Here is a 15,244-nt window from a genome sequence, read left to right as displayed (position 1 = left end):
GTGATCTTGGGCGGTCGCTTTACCTCTGTTAGCCTAGGTTTTCTTGGTCACAGAGTGTAGAGGTAAAGGTCATCGCCTTGCCCTGTGATGGTAAGGCTGGAGGACAGAGTGTGTCTGTCACATGGCTCGCACACAGAAAACCACCAGCAGGAAGCCCTCTCCCCTGAGCTGGCCACGTTTCACTCGTTGTACTCCTGTCTCTGCCTCTCTCTCTCTCTCTCTCTCTCTCTCTCACTCTCTGGGAGAAGATAGAGGGGAGTTTGAAGGAAAACCTGTCTCCTGAAGGTGGTGTAACGAGTGGCGGGGGTGGGGCGTCAGTCAGTATCTGCTCCTTATTGCAGGTGAACAGTGAGTCCAAAGCAAACATCACCTGTCTTGTGTACAGCCACGACGGCACAGGTACGTGAGCAGGGCCCAGCTCCTAGGCTGGCACGCCCCCTCTGTCTAGGGAGCTGCGGAGCCCGCGGGCCGTGTGCCCTCCAGCGCTCAGCGCTGTGCTCTGGCTCCCCCGGAGCCGCGGGGGCCTGGCTGCCGGCGCCCGGCACGCAGCGGGAGGCTGTCGCAGGCGAGCCTCAAGAGGCCGGCGCCACCCACAGAAAGCCGCAGATGAGGCTCGCAGTGCCCGTCCCGAAGCCCGGGCTCCTCCCTGAGCAGGTGCTTGTGCCTGTGGCTCATTCCTGCCTTAGCGGGGGTGACGTTCCTGAGCTTCCTGCCGCCCCTGGGCCGGCGGCGTGTTCTCGGTCTGCCCCGGACGCCTGACCTGCCTGCCGCTCCAGCGGAGCGAGATGGGCGCTCTGGCGGGGTGTTAGGAGGGGGCGCTCCCGGCGAGAAGCTGCACCCCCGCCCCCACTCCTGGTCCCAGCTCTGTTTCAGCCTTTGCCTTCACTGCTGTGTGCTTGTTCTTGGCAGAGCTCCTGGCCAGCTACAACGACGAAGACATTTACCTCTTCAACTCCGCTCACAGCGATGGGGCCCAGTACGTGAAGAGATACAAGGGCCACCGGAATAACGCCACAGGTAAACTCGTCCCCCTGGCGGCCGGGGTGGCCGAGGGACTGCAGCGTGTCGTTCTGGCTGCACAGACAGGACGGGGCTGCCTGTCAGGGCCGTGAGAGGGTGTCCCTCATCGGGCTGGAGCTTCCGTGGCTGCTGTGCTCAAGCACAGAGCCCCGCAGCCTCTCTCGCTGCAGGGGTGGGGCCTCAGTCAGGCCTAAGAAGACGTGAGTGAACGTGTTTTTCTCAAGATCTCAGGTCACGGGGCGCCTGGGTGGCTCAGTGGGTTAAGCCTCTGCCTTCACCTCTGGTCATGATCCCAGGGTTCTGGGTTCGAGCCCCGCATTGGGCTCTCCGCTCGGCAGGGAGCCTGCTTCCTCCTCTCTCTCTGCCTGCCTTTCTGCCTACTTGTGATCTCTGTCTGTCAAGTAAATAAATAAATAAATAAAATCTTTAAAAAAAAAAAAATCTCAGGTAACTTCAGGCTTAACAGGCTGTTAGGGAGTCTGGGAGAGCCCTCCTCAGTCTGGGGCACTGAATTGCCTGAAACCGGGGGTCGGGAGGAGTGAGGAGCTTCTGGCTCTAGGACGGAGGGGGCAGCAAGTCTTCAGAACGAGGCAGGGACGGAGGCCTGGTGCCAGGGCCTCATCCCCAGGCTGCGGCGAAGAGGGGCCGTCTGTGTTGTGTTCGTGGTCACTGAGCTCGGCGGCGCCACGGAGTCACCTGCCGGTCTTTTAAGGCCTGGCTTCTGTCCCCAGACATTCTGGTTTAATTGGGATTGGGTGCAGCTTGATAGGGGTCTTTTTAAAAGCTCCCTGTGTGCCGCCAGCAATCGGAAGAGCTGTGGTGGCCGCTGCTCCTTGTCCTCACCACCCCTAACAGGTACCTGTCCTAAGTTTGACTTGGGGAGAGCAGTGACTTGTCCTTTTTCTTCTGAGCTGGTGAGGCGAGCCGGGAACCAGTGCTTGGAATGTAGTCCACGGGCAGAGAGAAGCTGAGTGCAGTCCCATGACCGCCATGGTGCTGCACAGGGGTGCTGGGATGCGCGGCTTCGCTTAGTCATTTCAGAGGCCGGAGCCGTGTCCTTGAGAGTCTCGGAAGCAGGCACAGTTCCCGTGCCTCTGATGGGCAGCGGCGGCCGAGCCCGCCCTCATTCTCAGGCCTGGTGGCAGCCCAGGAAGCCCAGGGTGATCCTCGGGCATAGGACAGGGCTGCCTGGGCGTGGGCAGAGCTGGGGTGATTCAGCCTGGGACAAGTAAGGCATTAGTGAGTCTGGAGGTGCTCCACAGGGCGGAGACCACGGGGACCGAGGCTGCTGCTGGGGGACTGCAGCCCCTCAGCCCCGTGGAGCCCTGCGGGGGATCGGAAGTCGTTTCTGCGACTGGTGTGATTTTTGGCCTCTACTGTACACACAGTCCCCTGATTTGTTCTGTGAAAGTGAAAGGACGTCTTTGGCTCTTAGCTGACTCAGAGTTTGTGAATAACTCAAGTCCCTATGAGGTAAATATATACAGGCCCAATGCCAACTCTCCAGTGGTTTCTTCCCTCCTTTATCATTTCAGTAAAAGGCGTCAATTTCTATGGCCCCAAGAGTGAGTTTGTGGTGAGCGGCAGTGACTGCGGGCACATCTTCCTCTGGGAAAAGTCATCGTGCCAGATCGTCCAGTTCATGGAGGGGGACAAGGGAGGCGTGGTGAGTATGCCGCACTGGGCTGCCGGGCTCCCTGCTCTCCCGCCTGGAAGGTAGGTCCCAGCAGGCCCGCGGCGCTCTGGCTCCATGGCTCCGTGGCTCCACGACGCCGCGGCTCGGGTCCGGCCGGCACAGTGGCGGCAGGGTCATCCGGCGCTGCCGAGGTTTTGGTGGGATCTTGTCTCCCTTTTTCTGTCTTCTGCCCCTCTAAAGCATGGTTTATTGAGGAGAGAAAGGGATCTTCAGAGAGAACCTCTGGCTTGAATGAGGGATCTCGAGGCAGACACCTTTTCTAAAAGAAAAGCGCTGGAGTTCGGGGCGCTCTGTCCTGCGCTGAGCCAGAGACGCTTGCGTGGCTCATGCCTCGTCCCCCCAAGGGGCGCGAAGTAGTGATCTTGACTAGATCCTGGGTCAACGGATATAAGCCAGAAGGACCTAATAGGGACAGAGCAAACACCCAAAACAATTTTTTTAAATTTCTTAGAATTTTTATTTACTTATTTTTAAGTAATTTTTAAGACTGAGCAGCCTGCTATGCCTGTCCTTTGACTTGCAGACCGCCTTCCCAGAGGCAGGGCAGAAAAGCAGCACGGGGACCCTGATGGCGGGGTGAAGCGTGGTGTGCTTCTATGGTGCATCTAGCTAACCATATATTTCTTTCCATTTTGAGACCCAGAGTTAGGAAGGGGGTCGAGTGGCTTCCTAGTGTAAGGTTCTCGGACGGCAGAAGAGAGGCGGTGCGGCAGACCGCGTCGTGCCGATCGCCCTAGGCAGGCTGGTGCAGGGCCTCTGGGGAGCGGCCGAGCTGGCTCGGCTTCTCTCGTTCCTTCTGCGCACCGTGGGGCTGCAGAGAGCCCAGCCTTCTGTCCGTAGGCTCATCCTGAGAGCGCAGAAGAATTAAGAATGGTTCGTTGCTGTCGCACTGCTTTTCCTTGTTTCTTGCCCTGGTGTGAAATCATTTCAGGTTGTTTTCTGGTTTTATCTAAATTTGGGGGACCTGGGGCTAGGACAGATCCAAGGCTTCCACGGCCTGCACGTATGTGGAGAGGGGTCCCGAGCTGGAAGGTGTGTCTCACGGCTGCCTGCTTCATGTCCTGCTCTCCCCTAGGTCCTCTTCTGTCATCTGCAGTGGCCACACTAAAACACTGGAGTCCTCATGAGAGTTCTGCAGTAGGCGTATAGTCAGAAGGAAGTCACAAGGGGCCATGAAACCTTTCTAGATCCTAAACTGTCTTGCGTTCCGTTCCAGAGAGACGGGGGGCTGCGTGCCCTCCCACAGGCCAGCCCTTGTCCGTTCCCCCAGCCCACTCCGCAGGCCGGCTCGGGGTTTGGTGAGGCGTCCAGGCGCTCAGGTGTGGTGGGCACCTGCACGGGATGGGTGGGCCCCAGGCCTGGATTGAGTGGTCCCGAGAGTGAGAGTTAGACTGCGCCCCGAAACAAGGTTCCCAGCTGGGGAGCTTGATGACCTGTGTGCCCTCGCTTGGCCCGTCTGTTCTTTGGGCCTGACTTGCCTGCTGTGGGTCACCAGGCACCGGCCTCCGAGGCAGGCAGAGAGCAGCCCATCATGACGTAGAATTTTAGAACCAGAAGGGGTCTTAGGACATTCTTGTCTGCCTTGCCTAGGTTTCTTAAGTCTGGTTTTGGCTCAAACTCTAGTCCTTTCTTTGTTCCCATTCAGGGACGGATGGGGGGATGATGTTGGAGGACAGTCCTTAGTCTCCCAAAGCACTTCGCTGCCCCTTCCCATCCCTGCGTCGCCCAGTCCGGTCCTCTTAAGGCTGGAGCTCTTCGCTCTGCTCAGGCGTGTTACTGACCGGGTAAGTCCTGGCGCTCAGACGGGCCTGGTCCAGAAGCTCTCTGCCAGCGCCCCCGGCAGGCTCCAGCCCAGGTACTGTGTGCTCCTTGTACTCCTCTCGCCCTTGGCTCTGCCCTCGGTTTTGCCCTCAGTCTTAAGTCCCAAGGAATTTCTCCTCTGTGCGTTCTGATTTTACTGACCTGCTCAAGCAGAGGTTAGGTCCGAATAGAGCGGAGCAGAGGCTTATCAAGAGGTGGATGGAGGAGCTCAGGTTGGCGTGCGTGAGTGGTCACGCATCTTTCAATCATATTCTCAGGCAGTGGCGCCCTGTCTAGTGCCTCCTCGCGCTGCACAGGCCGGAGGCTCTTCCCCACTGCCCAAGAGAGACCCCACACAAACTGGGGATCCCCATGGGGAATGAGAGAAGGAGAAGAGAAGTAGGATTTCTGCTTTATTCTTAGGCTCAGGCTTTAGCTTAAGTTTTTTTCTGGAGCATTTTTATTTACTTGTCAAATGGGAGAACGAAGAAGGTTGGAAGTCTGGGTCCGTTTTATTTCCGATACTGGCTCCCGTTTCCCCTCAGCTGCCCACCCCCCTGCGTGTGCAGGCCCGGAGGAGGCTGGTCCGGAGAGACCTGAAAGATGAAGGAGGCTTTCTGCCAGGGGTTGTTTTCTTGGCCTACAGGGCAGCTGCAGGGCGGGACGGGATGGGATGGGGGGGTGGGTGAGGAGCGGCTGGAACCACACCCTCTTCCTTCTGGGGCCTTTCCTATCTATCCCTCATCTGACTCAAAGCCCGAAAATGCTTTGGCAGCTTGACCTGGGACCAGCTCTACCAGAGGCCCTGGGCGCTGCCCGCCCTGCCCTGTCCCACCCCGCCCCACCCTGCCCTGCCGTTTGGAAGGTGATGTTTCCAAGTCAGACAGCAGGGGGCATGGGTACCTCCAGACGGCTGTCTAAGCCAGAAGCCGGCCTGTCTGTGGGAGAACATCTCCCCTGCTTCGTGACGGTGCCCAGAGGTGGCTGATGCGGACACCATGGGCGTGGGAAGCTCTCTGCCTGCGTTGTGCCACGCTTGACCTGAGCCTGTCGGGCTTCCGGGGCGGACAGCAGGGTGCTGAGCCCCGGGGCGCACAGGGTTCTCGAGCATACCTGAGCCTCCCCTACCTCCTCGCTCGTGCAGACTGCCTCTTGGCGGCCTGCGCCTCCCTCCGGTTCGAGTCCCCAGCGCCAAGTGAATGTAATCGTCCCTGGACTGTCTTCCAGGCGTTCAGCGGCAACTGTTGCTTTCTTCATTTTTAAAAATTTATTTGCCATTTCGTGAAAGCCTCTGAGAGGGCCCCCCCCACCCCCCGCCCCCCAGCCTTGGGCAAGTCGGAGCTGTGGAATCCGGAGTGGATGAGGTCATCTGGACCTCACTGCCTTTTCGTGACGCCAGCAGTGAGCTTGGCCAGTCACCCGCCCACCCCTGGGGCTGTGTCTAGGGTGAGGCCACCCCTGCCTCTACTTAGGGAATGAGAGAGAGGCCTGGTCTTATACTGGGTCTGTGTCCAGTGGTCTGTGTCCAGTGTTTCCTCCACCCCCAGGGCCCTGGGCCCACACTCATGACGGTGGGGCCTGCCTTCCCGGCTCTGCCTCAGCTCTGGTTGAGGAGTATGTTGGGCTCAAGGTGAGTAGTGTTTTTTAAGCCCGTTCCCATCCAGCCTGAGCCTGTGCTTTCTTTTCCTGCCAGGTGAACTGTCTCGAGCCCCACCCTCACCTGCCTGTGCTGGCGACCAGTGGCCTTGACCATGATGTCAAGATCTGGGCACCCACAGCTGAAACTTCCACCGAGCTGACAGGGCTGAAGGACGTGAGTAGCTGGCCGTGCACGTTCACGCTGCGTCCTGCCGGGTGTGGGGAGGGGTAGCCGCTGGCTGCCTGCTCGGCAGAGGCACTGGCCGCACACCGCCCCCTGCCTGGCCGCAGTTGGCGCTCGGGGAGTGGTCCCAGCGCGGGGTTGCGGGCAGCTGCGGAGCGCCCGTCTTGCCGGTGGGCCGGGCGTCGGGAGGAAGAATCATTCTAGTTCAGGGCTTCCCAGCCTCCCGAGTGGGTGAGCCCGGTGCCTCCTCTCCCGGAGCGGCCTAGCTCCCCTGCGGCACCACAGTTCGTCAGGGAGGTCTTCACGGGGATGGAGGGCCAGCCCGGGCGGCCCAGGGCTCCCGTTCACGGCCGCCCGGCCCCGGCCCTCTTGGGTTCCAGGTGATAAAGAAGAACAAACGGGAGCGCGACGAGGACAGCTTGCACCACACCGACCTGTTCGACAGCCACATGCTCTGGTTCCTCATGCACCACCTGAGACAGAGACGCCACCACCGGGTAAGCGGCCGTGGGAGGCGAGCTCCAAGGGCAGTGACGCTCTCCAGGGTAAAACAGTTCGGGGCACACTTCCTCGCTACTTTAAAAAGAGATCAGGTGGCTGGGTTGGGTGTCCGAGCCGTGGTCGTCCAGTCCCACCAGAGCCCTGCTGTGGCCTTGGCAGAAGCGCTAGGCAGAACGGGTCGTGTCTGCTTTCTGTTCGCCGTCGCCACCAGGGAGTGCTGTCCTCGTGAGGGCAGAGGCAGGAGCGTGCCGAAGGAGAAGAAATAAGTGTCAGGGTGGCCTTCCTTTCATCCTTAGGCCAGGAGAGGCCAAAGGCAGGGGTTAGCAGACTCTGGCAGTTGTCATGCTGCCTGTTTTTTGCAATAAAGTTTTATTGGAACACAACCATCCCATTCCTTCCTGTCGTCTGCGGCCGCTTCCATGCTGCAACAGCCGCGCTGCGCAGCCGCAGCGGGGTTGCGGCCCGTGACTCTCATAGTTCTTATCTGCCCTTGAAGAAAAATTCTGCTGACCCCTGGCCTGGAGCGTCTGGAAGAGCGTTAAGACCTAACAGGCTTGTCCTCGTTCCAAGGCAGTTACTAACAGAGCCTTTCCCTTTCTACAGCGCTGGCGAGAGCCCGGGGTTGGGGCCCCAGATGCCGACTCCGAGGAGTCTCCCAGCTCCTCAGACACATCAGACGAGGACGAGGGCCCCGACCGTGTGCAGTGCATGCCGTCCTGAGGCCTTGTCGCCAGGAGGGGCGGGCTGGGGCTGCTGGCCCGATCCTGCCTGGACAGCCCTTTCCTGTGCCAGGCCCTTCCATTCAGCAGACACGCACTTTGGACTTTTTGCTTTAGATAAAAAAGAAAGACATCCCAGGAGAAAGACCAGAGGGGGAGCGAACCCGCGGAATAGCTAAGAGTGGGAGCCACGCCCCGGGATGGGCTCCGTGGAGAGGTGCACAGGGCTCAGCAGAAATGGCCTCTCCCCAAAGCCTTGTTTTTTGGGAGGGGGAGCCTATTTTGTTAACTGGTTTGGGGTAGGGAATGGGGTTTCCTTTTCTTTAATCTCCCTTGTTTCTTGGGTGGGCGGGGTGGGGATAACTGGCTGTTCAGTACCCATGGGCCAGAGTGGGGGTGGTAGGAGTGCCACTCTCTCTCTGGTTTAGGTTTTTGGCCTTTTTCTTCTTTATTTTTTAAAAGTCTGTGACAGTTGCATTTTTTCCCCCCCCCGAACAACCCCAACCCAGGATCTTGTTTTTTCTGGGGAGTCCTTAGAGCCCCTAACCACCCCACACTCTTCACTTTCCTTCCCACCCGTTCACCCTCTGTACTTCCCACAGTGTTTCACACTTGAAGATAATGTGTTGTTCACGCTCTTCTCTTAATCCCGTCACCCCTAACTGGGTCTGGTGAGGGGGGCTGGGGGGAGCGGGAGGAGGGGCGGAAGTGGAGGAAGGATAGAAGGACGTGTTACCTCTTCTGTTACTTTTAAAACAAAGTTGTTTGGTGGCAGCAATCTCTTTGCCCTGTCACTGTTAGAGGCCTAATTTTATATCTATAAATATATTAAAAAGCAAGTCAAACTTGGAAGTATCACGTTAAAATTATTGTCAGTTTAAATACCTACATATTCTGACCGCAATAAAGGGACTGAAAAGAGAGCGCAGGAGTAACAATGTCGCGGTCGCGCTGGGGTCAGCCCACCCTGTGTGTGTGGCCAGTGGAGATCAGGGCGAACCCCTTAGGTTCTTGGAGGCTCCAGAATGGAAGGAGCCTCAATTTGGCACTTCCTTGCCTCCTGCCACGGTTTTGGGGTTGGGAAAACAGGAATTTCCTTTCAGTTCTTTGCCTCAGCTCGCCTACCTCTCCTCCTGTTCTGTGGGGTCCCCAGGATGGCTCTCCAAACCAGAGGCTGGCCTGTCTTGAAAACTTGACTGAACTCGGGACTTCGGAAAGGGTGCTGTCGCTGCGGACTGTCCTACCATATGTGACAGAGGACACGTTCATGCTAGTGTCAGCTGCTTCGTTCTTTAAGCCGCCCCCCTCCCCCCAGCAGCTCCCTTCCTAGGGGAAGAGCATTGTCGCCAGAGCCCTCCTGGGCTGGCCTTTACAGCCTGTCCACCTCTTGAGACCTTGTGGGCAAGGGACACGTTGAGGGTGCAGGCGGCTGGGGCTTGGACACGTATCTCGTTGCCGGTCATGGCTCTGAAAGTCGCAGTTACGTTCCCGCCTGTTGCTTGTGCTGCTATCTCTCTGCGCCCCATCCCGGAGCTCTGCACCCCGGGGTGGTGTGCTTCTACTAGAACTGGCCGGGAAGGAAGGGAACAGCGAAAGCATGGAATTCCCAGACGCTCCTTCCTCCCGTCCCTTTTCTTAGCAACTGTCAGACCAGATGTGAGTGCTGCACTTCCACCCTGAGGTGGGCGACGTGTGGCCACAGTGGTCTGCGTTCCCACGGCTGCTGGGTGAGGGAGTGGCCTAGAAACCATGCACTCTGGAATTTGTTGTGTATTTTCTCTCAGTAAAGCTTTTTTTTTTCTTTCTGACCACTGTTGTGTGTGATGCGTGGCCCATTCGTTCACGGTGGGCTAGTTTTGTGCCATCCAGTGTAGGTGCCTGGCCCTCTCCTTACTGCAGCTGGAGACGGCTCGGTCTGTGACAGCCACGTTTCCAGGCTCGGGCTCCAGCTGGAGCTACTGTCCGTGGACGAGGCCCCAGAGCTCTGGGCTACTTAGGGGGCGGGGAGCGGGAGGGTGGCACTAGGTGTTTTCCCGGCCTCTGTTCGAGGCCGCAGGGAGGGACTTGGGGTATTATTTCCCCTCCCCTCCCGGCCAAAGGCTCCAGAATCCTTCACAGAAACTCTAGAATTCAGTCGGATGCAGTACAGTCAGTCACCTTTATTCCAGGGTTAGAAGGCCGTGCACACTGCAGACAGAGGAGCACAGGATAGGGACAACCTCGCAGCCATAGGGGGTGGGAGGGCAGGTTAGTCTTTTTAGATGATTTTTTGCCTTACAGAGGTATTCCTAGACTCTGCTGAAAATGACCGTCTCCCTTCTCCCATCTCACCCTCCGCTCTTCAGAGAAGGCTCCCATCCCTCCCTCCTCTCTCTCTTTCTCTCTTACACACACACACTCACATCACGTAATCCTGACCGGAAGGACGATACGTGCTCAGTCCCCCTCCTCCCAATTCTACAAGTATCTCTCTGTCCTGGAGGGAGACGCAGACAGGGCTGGGCAGGCATGGGGGGTCCTTTAAGGCAGAGCTGTGGAGTGCTCCAGGTGTGCGTGTTAAGGCAGGTGCCGCAGCAGTGGCCAGAGGGGACGGCGGGGCCGGGCCAGGCCGGGAGCAGAAGCCACTCTCCGGCCAGCCTGGCTTCCTCCCTCTTCCAGCAGCCAGTCTTCCTGTCCCACGTCAGTTTTGCTCCCACATCTTACAAGCTCTGAACTTCCAACTTTCTCTAAAAAGTCTCTTGAAATGGCGTGTGAATTTAAAGTTTAAAAAAAATTTTTTTTCATTTTGCCTATGTAGCAACGTGACGGGCCCTCCCTTGGCTGTGGTGTTCCGCTCCCAGCCCCGCCCTGGCCTAGACAATAAGTTAATGCTAGACACCACGAGCAAGGGCAGACATGGCAGTGCGGGTTTAATATACATATATGTAGATATATATGTACACACAGTTAGCACGGTCAGGGTGGGGAGAGCGTCTTGGCACAGGAAGGGGGCTGGGGTCTAGCGATTTGGCTAGGAGGCATTCACGAGCCCAACACGCCAGGATATCAAGGGAGACGGGCTAGCAAGTCCCCTCCTGGACTGAACTGGGGGGTTCAGTCCAAAGGGAAAGGCTATAATTAGCTTCTTCCTGTCTTTCCTGCTGGGGGTGTTCCAGACCCCAGAGAAGGAAGGTCACCTGTAGTGACCACGCGGGGACCCTGTGGGTGGGGCAGGGTGGGAGTGAAGACCTAAGGAGCTCATTCCTTAACCTCCCCAGGTTTGGAGTCCGTGTGTGCAACAGTCTGAGTAGGAATAAAGGAGTGGCGAAGAGGGCCCCTCTCGCCCACACCCCCGGCGCCTGGTGTGGTGGGGCCTGCTCCCAGCGTGGGCTCTTGGGGGTGCGGGGGAGTAACTAGTGCTGGCTGCTCCGTGGAGTCCCTACTTCGGGGCCAGGGAAGGGTCCTGTGGTCCTCTCACTAGATCCTTCACTAGATCCCTGGCTCATACCCATCCTAGGCCCATAGGAGGGGAGGAGAAAGGGACCTGCTGGGGCCCAGGCCCTCCAACCTAAGGACCATCTAGAAAAGATCCCTCTGCCGGTCCAGCACAGGGTGCAGAGGCGGAACTCTGGCTTTTCTCTGCCCCTTCCAGGTGGCGGCTGGGTGACCGCCTTCCCTCCCACTGCTTGTCACTAGACGCACCCACCTTGCCCCACGCTTTACCGCCAGCTCAGCTCCGCGGTGTAGGAAAATACAGGTCCTTTCTGCTCCCACACTTCAGCCATAGAGGAAAGGGCAGTAGGAGGAATGTGCCCATTTCTATTTGCATAGAAATAGCCCCCATGTCCCCCTAAAGTGGGGAAACGAAGCCCCCCCCCCAGCCCGACCCCCACCCCCTCACGAGGAGGAGGAACTAGATGAGCTAGACATAGAGACAGACAGAGCGTGCGCACACGCACACACACGCGCACAGTAAGGGGGTTAGGACCAGGTTAGTAAGTGGGTAGACTGGGGGGTGGCCCTTGCCCCTCCCCTGGAGGCTGGGGGAAGGGAGTGGTCCGCTGAAGGTCCAACCTTCCTCCTCTCCTCCCCCTCGCTCAGGCTTTCTTCGGTGGCGGAGCCAGTTTGATGATCTCTTCCTCGGAGGGCTGCCGGATAATATCTGGGGGGGCAAGAAGGGATGTGTCCAGGGACAGAAGGCCTGGGAGACAGCAGGCAAGCCCCCGACGTCTGCTCCCATCTGCCCCAAATCGAGCGCCCCAAGGACCAGCCAGGGGAGCGGGCAGAGGTGCATGTTAAAGGCGCGGCTCCTACCTTTGTACTTCTTGGCACTGGGGATACGGGTCAGCTTGGTGTCCAGCTCCTCCTCCTCCGAGATCTTCAGAACACGGGTTCTGTAGTCCACCACCATGGTGAGCAGGTCGGGGCGGCGGGAGATCTCAAAGATGTGCTCGATGTAGGAAAGGTTGTCTGGAGGGAGGCGGGAGACAGGGTCAGCCAGGCTGAAGAGGCCAGCCTCCCCTGCCCGACCGGACCGGGCTTCTGGAACCATGGCGGACGTGCTCACATTGGTTATTGGAGGGGGCAGCGCGAGAAGAGGACGAGCTACTGAACAGGACCAGAAAGCCAAGGCCCCAACGATACAGAGGACTGTGCAGGAGAGCAGGGGGTTGGCCAGTGAGGTTTCAAAGGGATTCAGGCTAAATAGGTCCCACGTTGTGGGGAGGGAGAACAGAAAAATGAGTCGGTCTACCTGATACCCTACGCCCACCCCGTTGCCTGCCCGGGGCCCCCTCCCGCTCTTCCTCCAAGTCAGAGTCAGAAAAATTTCCTGCTCGCGCATGTGGGACCTGGGGGAGTCTCTAGACAAGGCCCCCGTGTGGCCAGAAGGACATTGTCCGTGGCTGGGCCGCTTCTAGGAGACTGGGGACGCCCTCAGTCCCTCCCACCCACCCCCACCCCACTCCCCTCCGACTGCTGCAGGTGCCTCCTCCCAGGGCCGGGTCCACCCCAGCCTCCCTGCCTGCTGGCCCCCCGAGGCCTCAGCTGGCTCACCCGCCTACTCGAGGCCCTCCACGGCGTAGCCTTAACCCACATTTCCAGCCACTTCGGAGCTCACTCAGGCCCCAGCCAAGCTAAGCAGGACCCCCTGCTCTTCCAGACGCACCAGACACTCCTGCCTGTGGGACTCGGGTCCTTTGCCAGGCGGGCCCTCCTCTGGACCCTGCCTTTGAAACCACTCTCCTTCGTACGCCAGCTCCCCGCCCCCAGCCCTTCCCAGAGCAGCGGCCTCTGCAAGTGCCTCAGAAAATGTTAGAGCTCGCGGTTTTAACTTTTACCACTTTTGACTTGTATTTTACTGTTCTGTGACCTGATGATCTGTACCACGTGACTCATCATAACACAGTAGTATCCGAGTGCCACGCGGCTTACCGACGCGCCCCGCGAGGGCCGGGAGGACCGCTGTCCCCGAGCGGAGCTCCGCTCTCCGCCTCTCCCAGCCTGTCCGAGAGCGGCGTGCTTCTCTTCGCCAAAGGGACCGAGCCCGAGAGGCTGGGGACCCCCCGCCCCACCCACCTTTGTCCAGCTTGTTGTGGCTCTCCAGGAAGCTGAACCAGGCACTGCCTGTAGTGATCTCCTCGCTCTTCTCGCTGGGAATGTCCTCCTTGCAAGCCGACTTGAGCTGCTCCAGGTCTTCGAGGGTGATGTTGTTGGTCAGGTCCTGCAGGAGGGTCCCGTACTCGGCCATGACTGGGGCTGGGAGGAACAAAGGGAGAGGCCGTGCGGCTGGAGGTGCCAGTAAGGTTTACTCGCTGGTCCCTCCCACCAGCATCCCCGCTCTGTGGGGGGCCGGGGGGGGGAGGTGGGTGTAGGCCAACAGGGAGGCTGGGGAGGGCTGGGCTGGAGGGGGAAAAGGCCTCAGGGTGGTGGCAGTGCACAGGAAGAAACAGAGAAGCTAGGGTCCAGGCTACAGCCTAGAGTGACAAGTCACACCTCCTGACCCCCATCTTTTTTCATTACCCCCCAACAGTAACCCTGGCAACAGCTCCCCTGACTGAGGAGGCGGTTTCCATAGCAACCTGCTCCAGACTTTCTCACCCGCTGCCGCCAAGGCCCCCCCAGAACCGCCCCACCCACCCGCAACCCCTCCCCCTGTCAAAAAAAAAAGAAAAAGGAAAGAAAGAGAAAACACTCCAAAACAACCGTCAGGGAGAGACTGGCTGGCTGTGGCGGTGAGAAGCTCAGAAGGGGCAGGAGGGGGTTGGATGGCTGGAGCTCATGTGTTCTAGCTTCCTTTCTTCCCCAGAAGCAAAGCGGACCCTCACTCTCAGCCCCCCACCACCTCACTAATGACTCATTCTGGACAGCTGCCTAGGTGCTTGGTCTAATGGTCCCCTGGCCCCTCCATGGCCCCCTGCATTCAGTCCTCGGGGCTCGGGTGGGCGGGGAGGGGGAGGCAACGAGCTCCCCCCGCCAACCCTCGTGCAGCCCGGTTTCTCCCTTGACCGCAGCCGGGCCTCCCCGCAGCCCCGCTCCCAGCCTTTGTGCTGTGCCCACAGCCCCCGCATCCAAGAATACCGAGCGGCCGGCTCTGGCCCCCTGCCCAGTTCCCAGGCTGGCTGGGTGGCAGGGGAAGGGGTTTAGCGGCAGGGCTGGGAGAGAGGCAGGAAAGGGGGCTGCGGCTCCTGCCTGTGTCACGGTCAGGAGGGCCTCCCACAGGGGCTGGGCAGGCCCGGGTCTCATCGGCCTCGAGCCCATCCCTGTCGCGTGGAGATCTCCAGGTGGGAAGGGAGAGAACACGCAAGGCCCTCCCGGCACTCACTAGGTAGATAGTATGTTTAAGACAGGAAGAAGGAAGGTCAACCTTAGAATGAACCTTCCGGATGGGATAAAACGTGAACTTCACCCACAACAAGGCAATATTTCTTTTATAATCAGAAAAGTAAAACATTTTACAAAGTGAGTTATATCATCAACACTGTGGCTAGACCAAGGGCCGGGGCGAGGAGCCAGATGACCTTGTACTTGACTGAGACTGCCCCCACACCTCCCCAGCAGGGGGCTGGGGATGCAGCAGAGCGCAGGGGGCGTCTGGCCTAGATGCAGAGAAACTGAGGCAGAGAGGCAGGGCGTTGGGAGAGGCGTGGACCCAGAAGTCCCCGTTCCCAGCCCCCTACTTGGGCCAGAACAAACACGCCTCCCTCCGTGGCAGGCACCGTGACACACACAATGAGCCAGGCCGCAGGGCAGCGGGACCCCCTCAAGGAGCAGGCACTCCCGGGCACGCTCACTTGCACACCCAGACAGAAGGGCCCAGCGGTGGCCCTGCCAGGCTCGGCCGGAACAACGCTCTCTGGACTGTCAGCACCAGGAACCGTCTCCGCCTTGAAATCTAGGTCAGAGCAGCAGGCCCCGGAGCCCAGCCCCCCACCCCACTGATAATCCCCGCCAGGAGAGGGGGAGGTGAAGGGGAAGGGGCCCAGGCATGAGGAGCTAATGGGGGGTGGGGAGAGCGTAAAAGGAAGGGGGAGCAGGGAGCCCCCAAGAACACCCTGCCCCCGGGAAGAGACCCTGGGAGCAAGCCCTCAGCTGGAAAATGGGGCAGCATTTAGGGTCAGCCTGTCCTGTTTTCACGTGGAAGAAGAGACTGTAACTAGATCCTGGGGAAGGAAAGTGGTGTGTGTGTGTGTGTGTGTGTGTGTGTGT

The 15,244-nt window shown here is 59.1% G+C and overlaps 2 protein-coding genes across 7 annotated transcripts in view; one reads left to right on the top strand and one right to left on the bottom strand.

Moving 5' to 3' along the window:
• Positions 1-9,366, top strand: part of LOC111138861 (DDB1 and CUL4 associated factor 8) — a 42,571-nt gene extending 33,205 nt beyond the window's left edge. For all 5 annotated transcript variants that reach the window (XM_022490786.1, XM_022490787.1, XM_022490785.1 and 2 more), the window contains 6 exons: positions 342-399; positions 910-1,017; positions 2,556-2,686; positions 6,210-6,329; positions 6,719-6,835; positions 7,443-9,366. In XM_022490786.1, coding sequence (XP_022346494.1) covers positions 342-399; positions 910-1,017; positions 2,556-2,686; positions 6,210-6,329; positions 6,719-6,835; positions 7,443-7,559 — 651 coding nt within the window. In that variant the 3' untranslated portion in view covers positions 7,560-9,366. The remainder of the gene's footprint in view (positions 1-341; positions 400-909; positions 1,018-2,555; positions 2,687-6,209; positions 6,330-6,718; positions 6,836-7,442) is intronic.
• A 331-nt stretch (positions 9,367-9,697) lies between these two features.
• The window catches only part of LOC111138965 (proliferation and apoptosis adaptor protein 15), a 9,157-nt gene continuing 3,610 nt past the window's right edge, over positions 9,698-15,244 (bottom strand). The window contains exons 2-4 of one of the 2 annotated variants that reach the window (XM_022491006.1): positions 13,115-13,288; positions 11,852-12,007; positions 9,698-11,699 (exon numbers count right to left, since the gene is read on the bottom strand). In XM_022491006.1, coding sequence (XP_022346714.1) covers positions 11,635-11,699; positions 11,852-12,007; positions 13,115-13,286 — 393 coding nt within the window. In that variant the 5' untranslated portion in view covers positions 13,287-13,288 and the 3' untranslated portion in view covers positions 9,698-11,634. Of the gene's footprint in view, positions 11,700-11,851; positions 12,008-13,114; positions 13,295-15,244 lie in introns of both variants that reach the window. The other variant, XM_022491007.1, reaches the window with a different exon arrangement.

The sequence above is a fragment of the Enhydra lutris genome, unplaced genomic scaffold (assembly GCF_002288905.1).
Source record: "Enhydra lutris kenyoni isolate GAN:26980312 unplaced genomic scaffold, ASM228890v2 scaffoldscaffold94, whole genome shotgun sequence".
Lineage (NCBI taxonomy): Eukaryota > Metazoa > Chordata > Mammalia > Carnivora > Mustelidae > Enhydra > Enhydra lutris.
The sequence above is the reverse complement of the archived record's forward strand: the minus strand, read 5'-3'. Positions and strand labels throughout refer to the sequence as shown.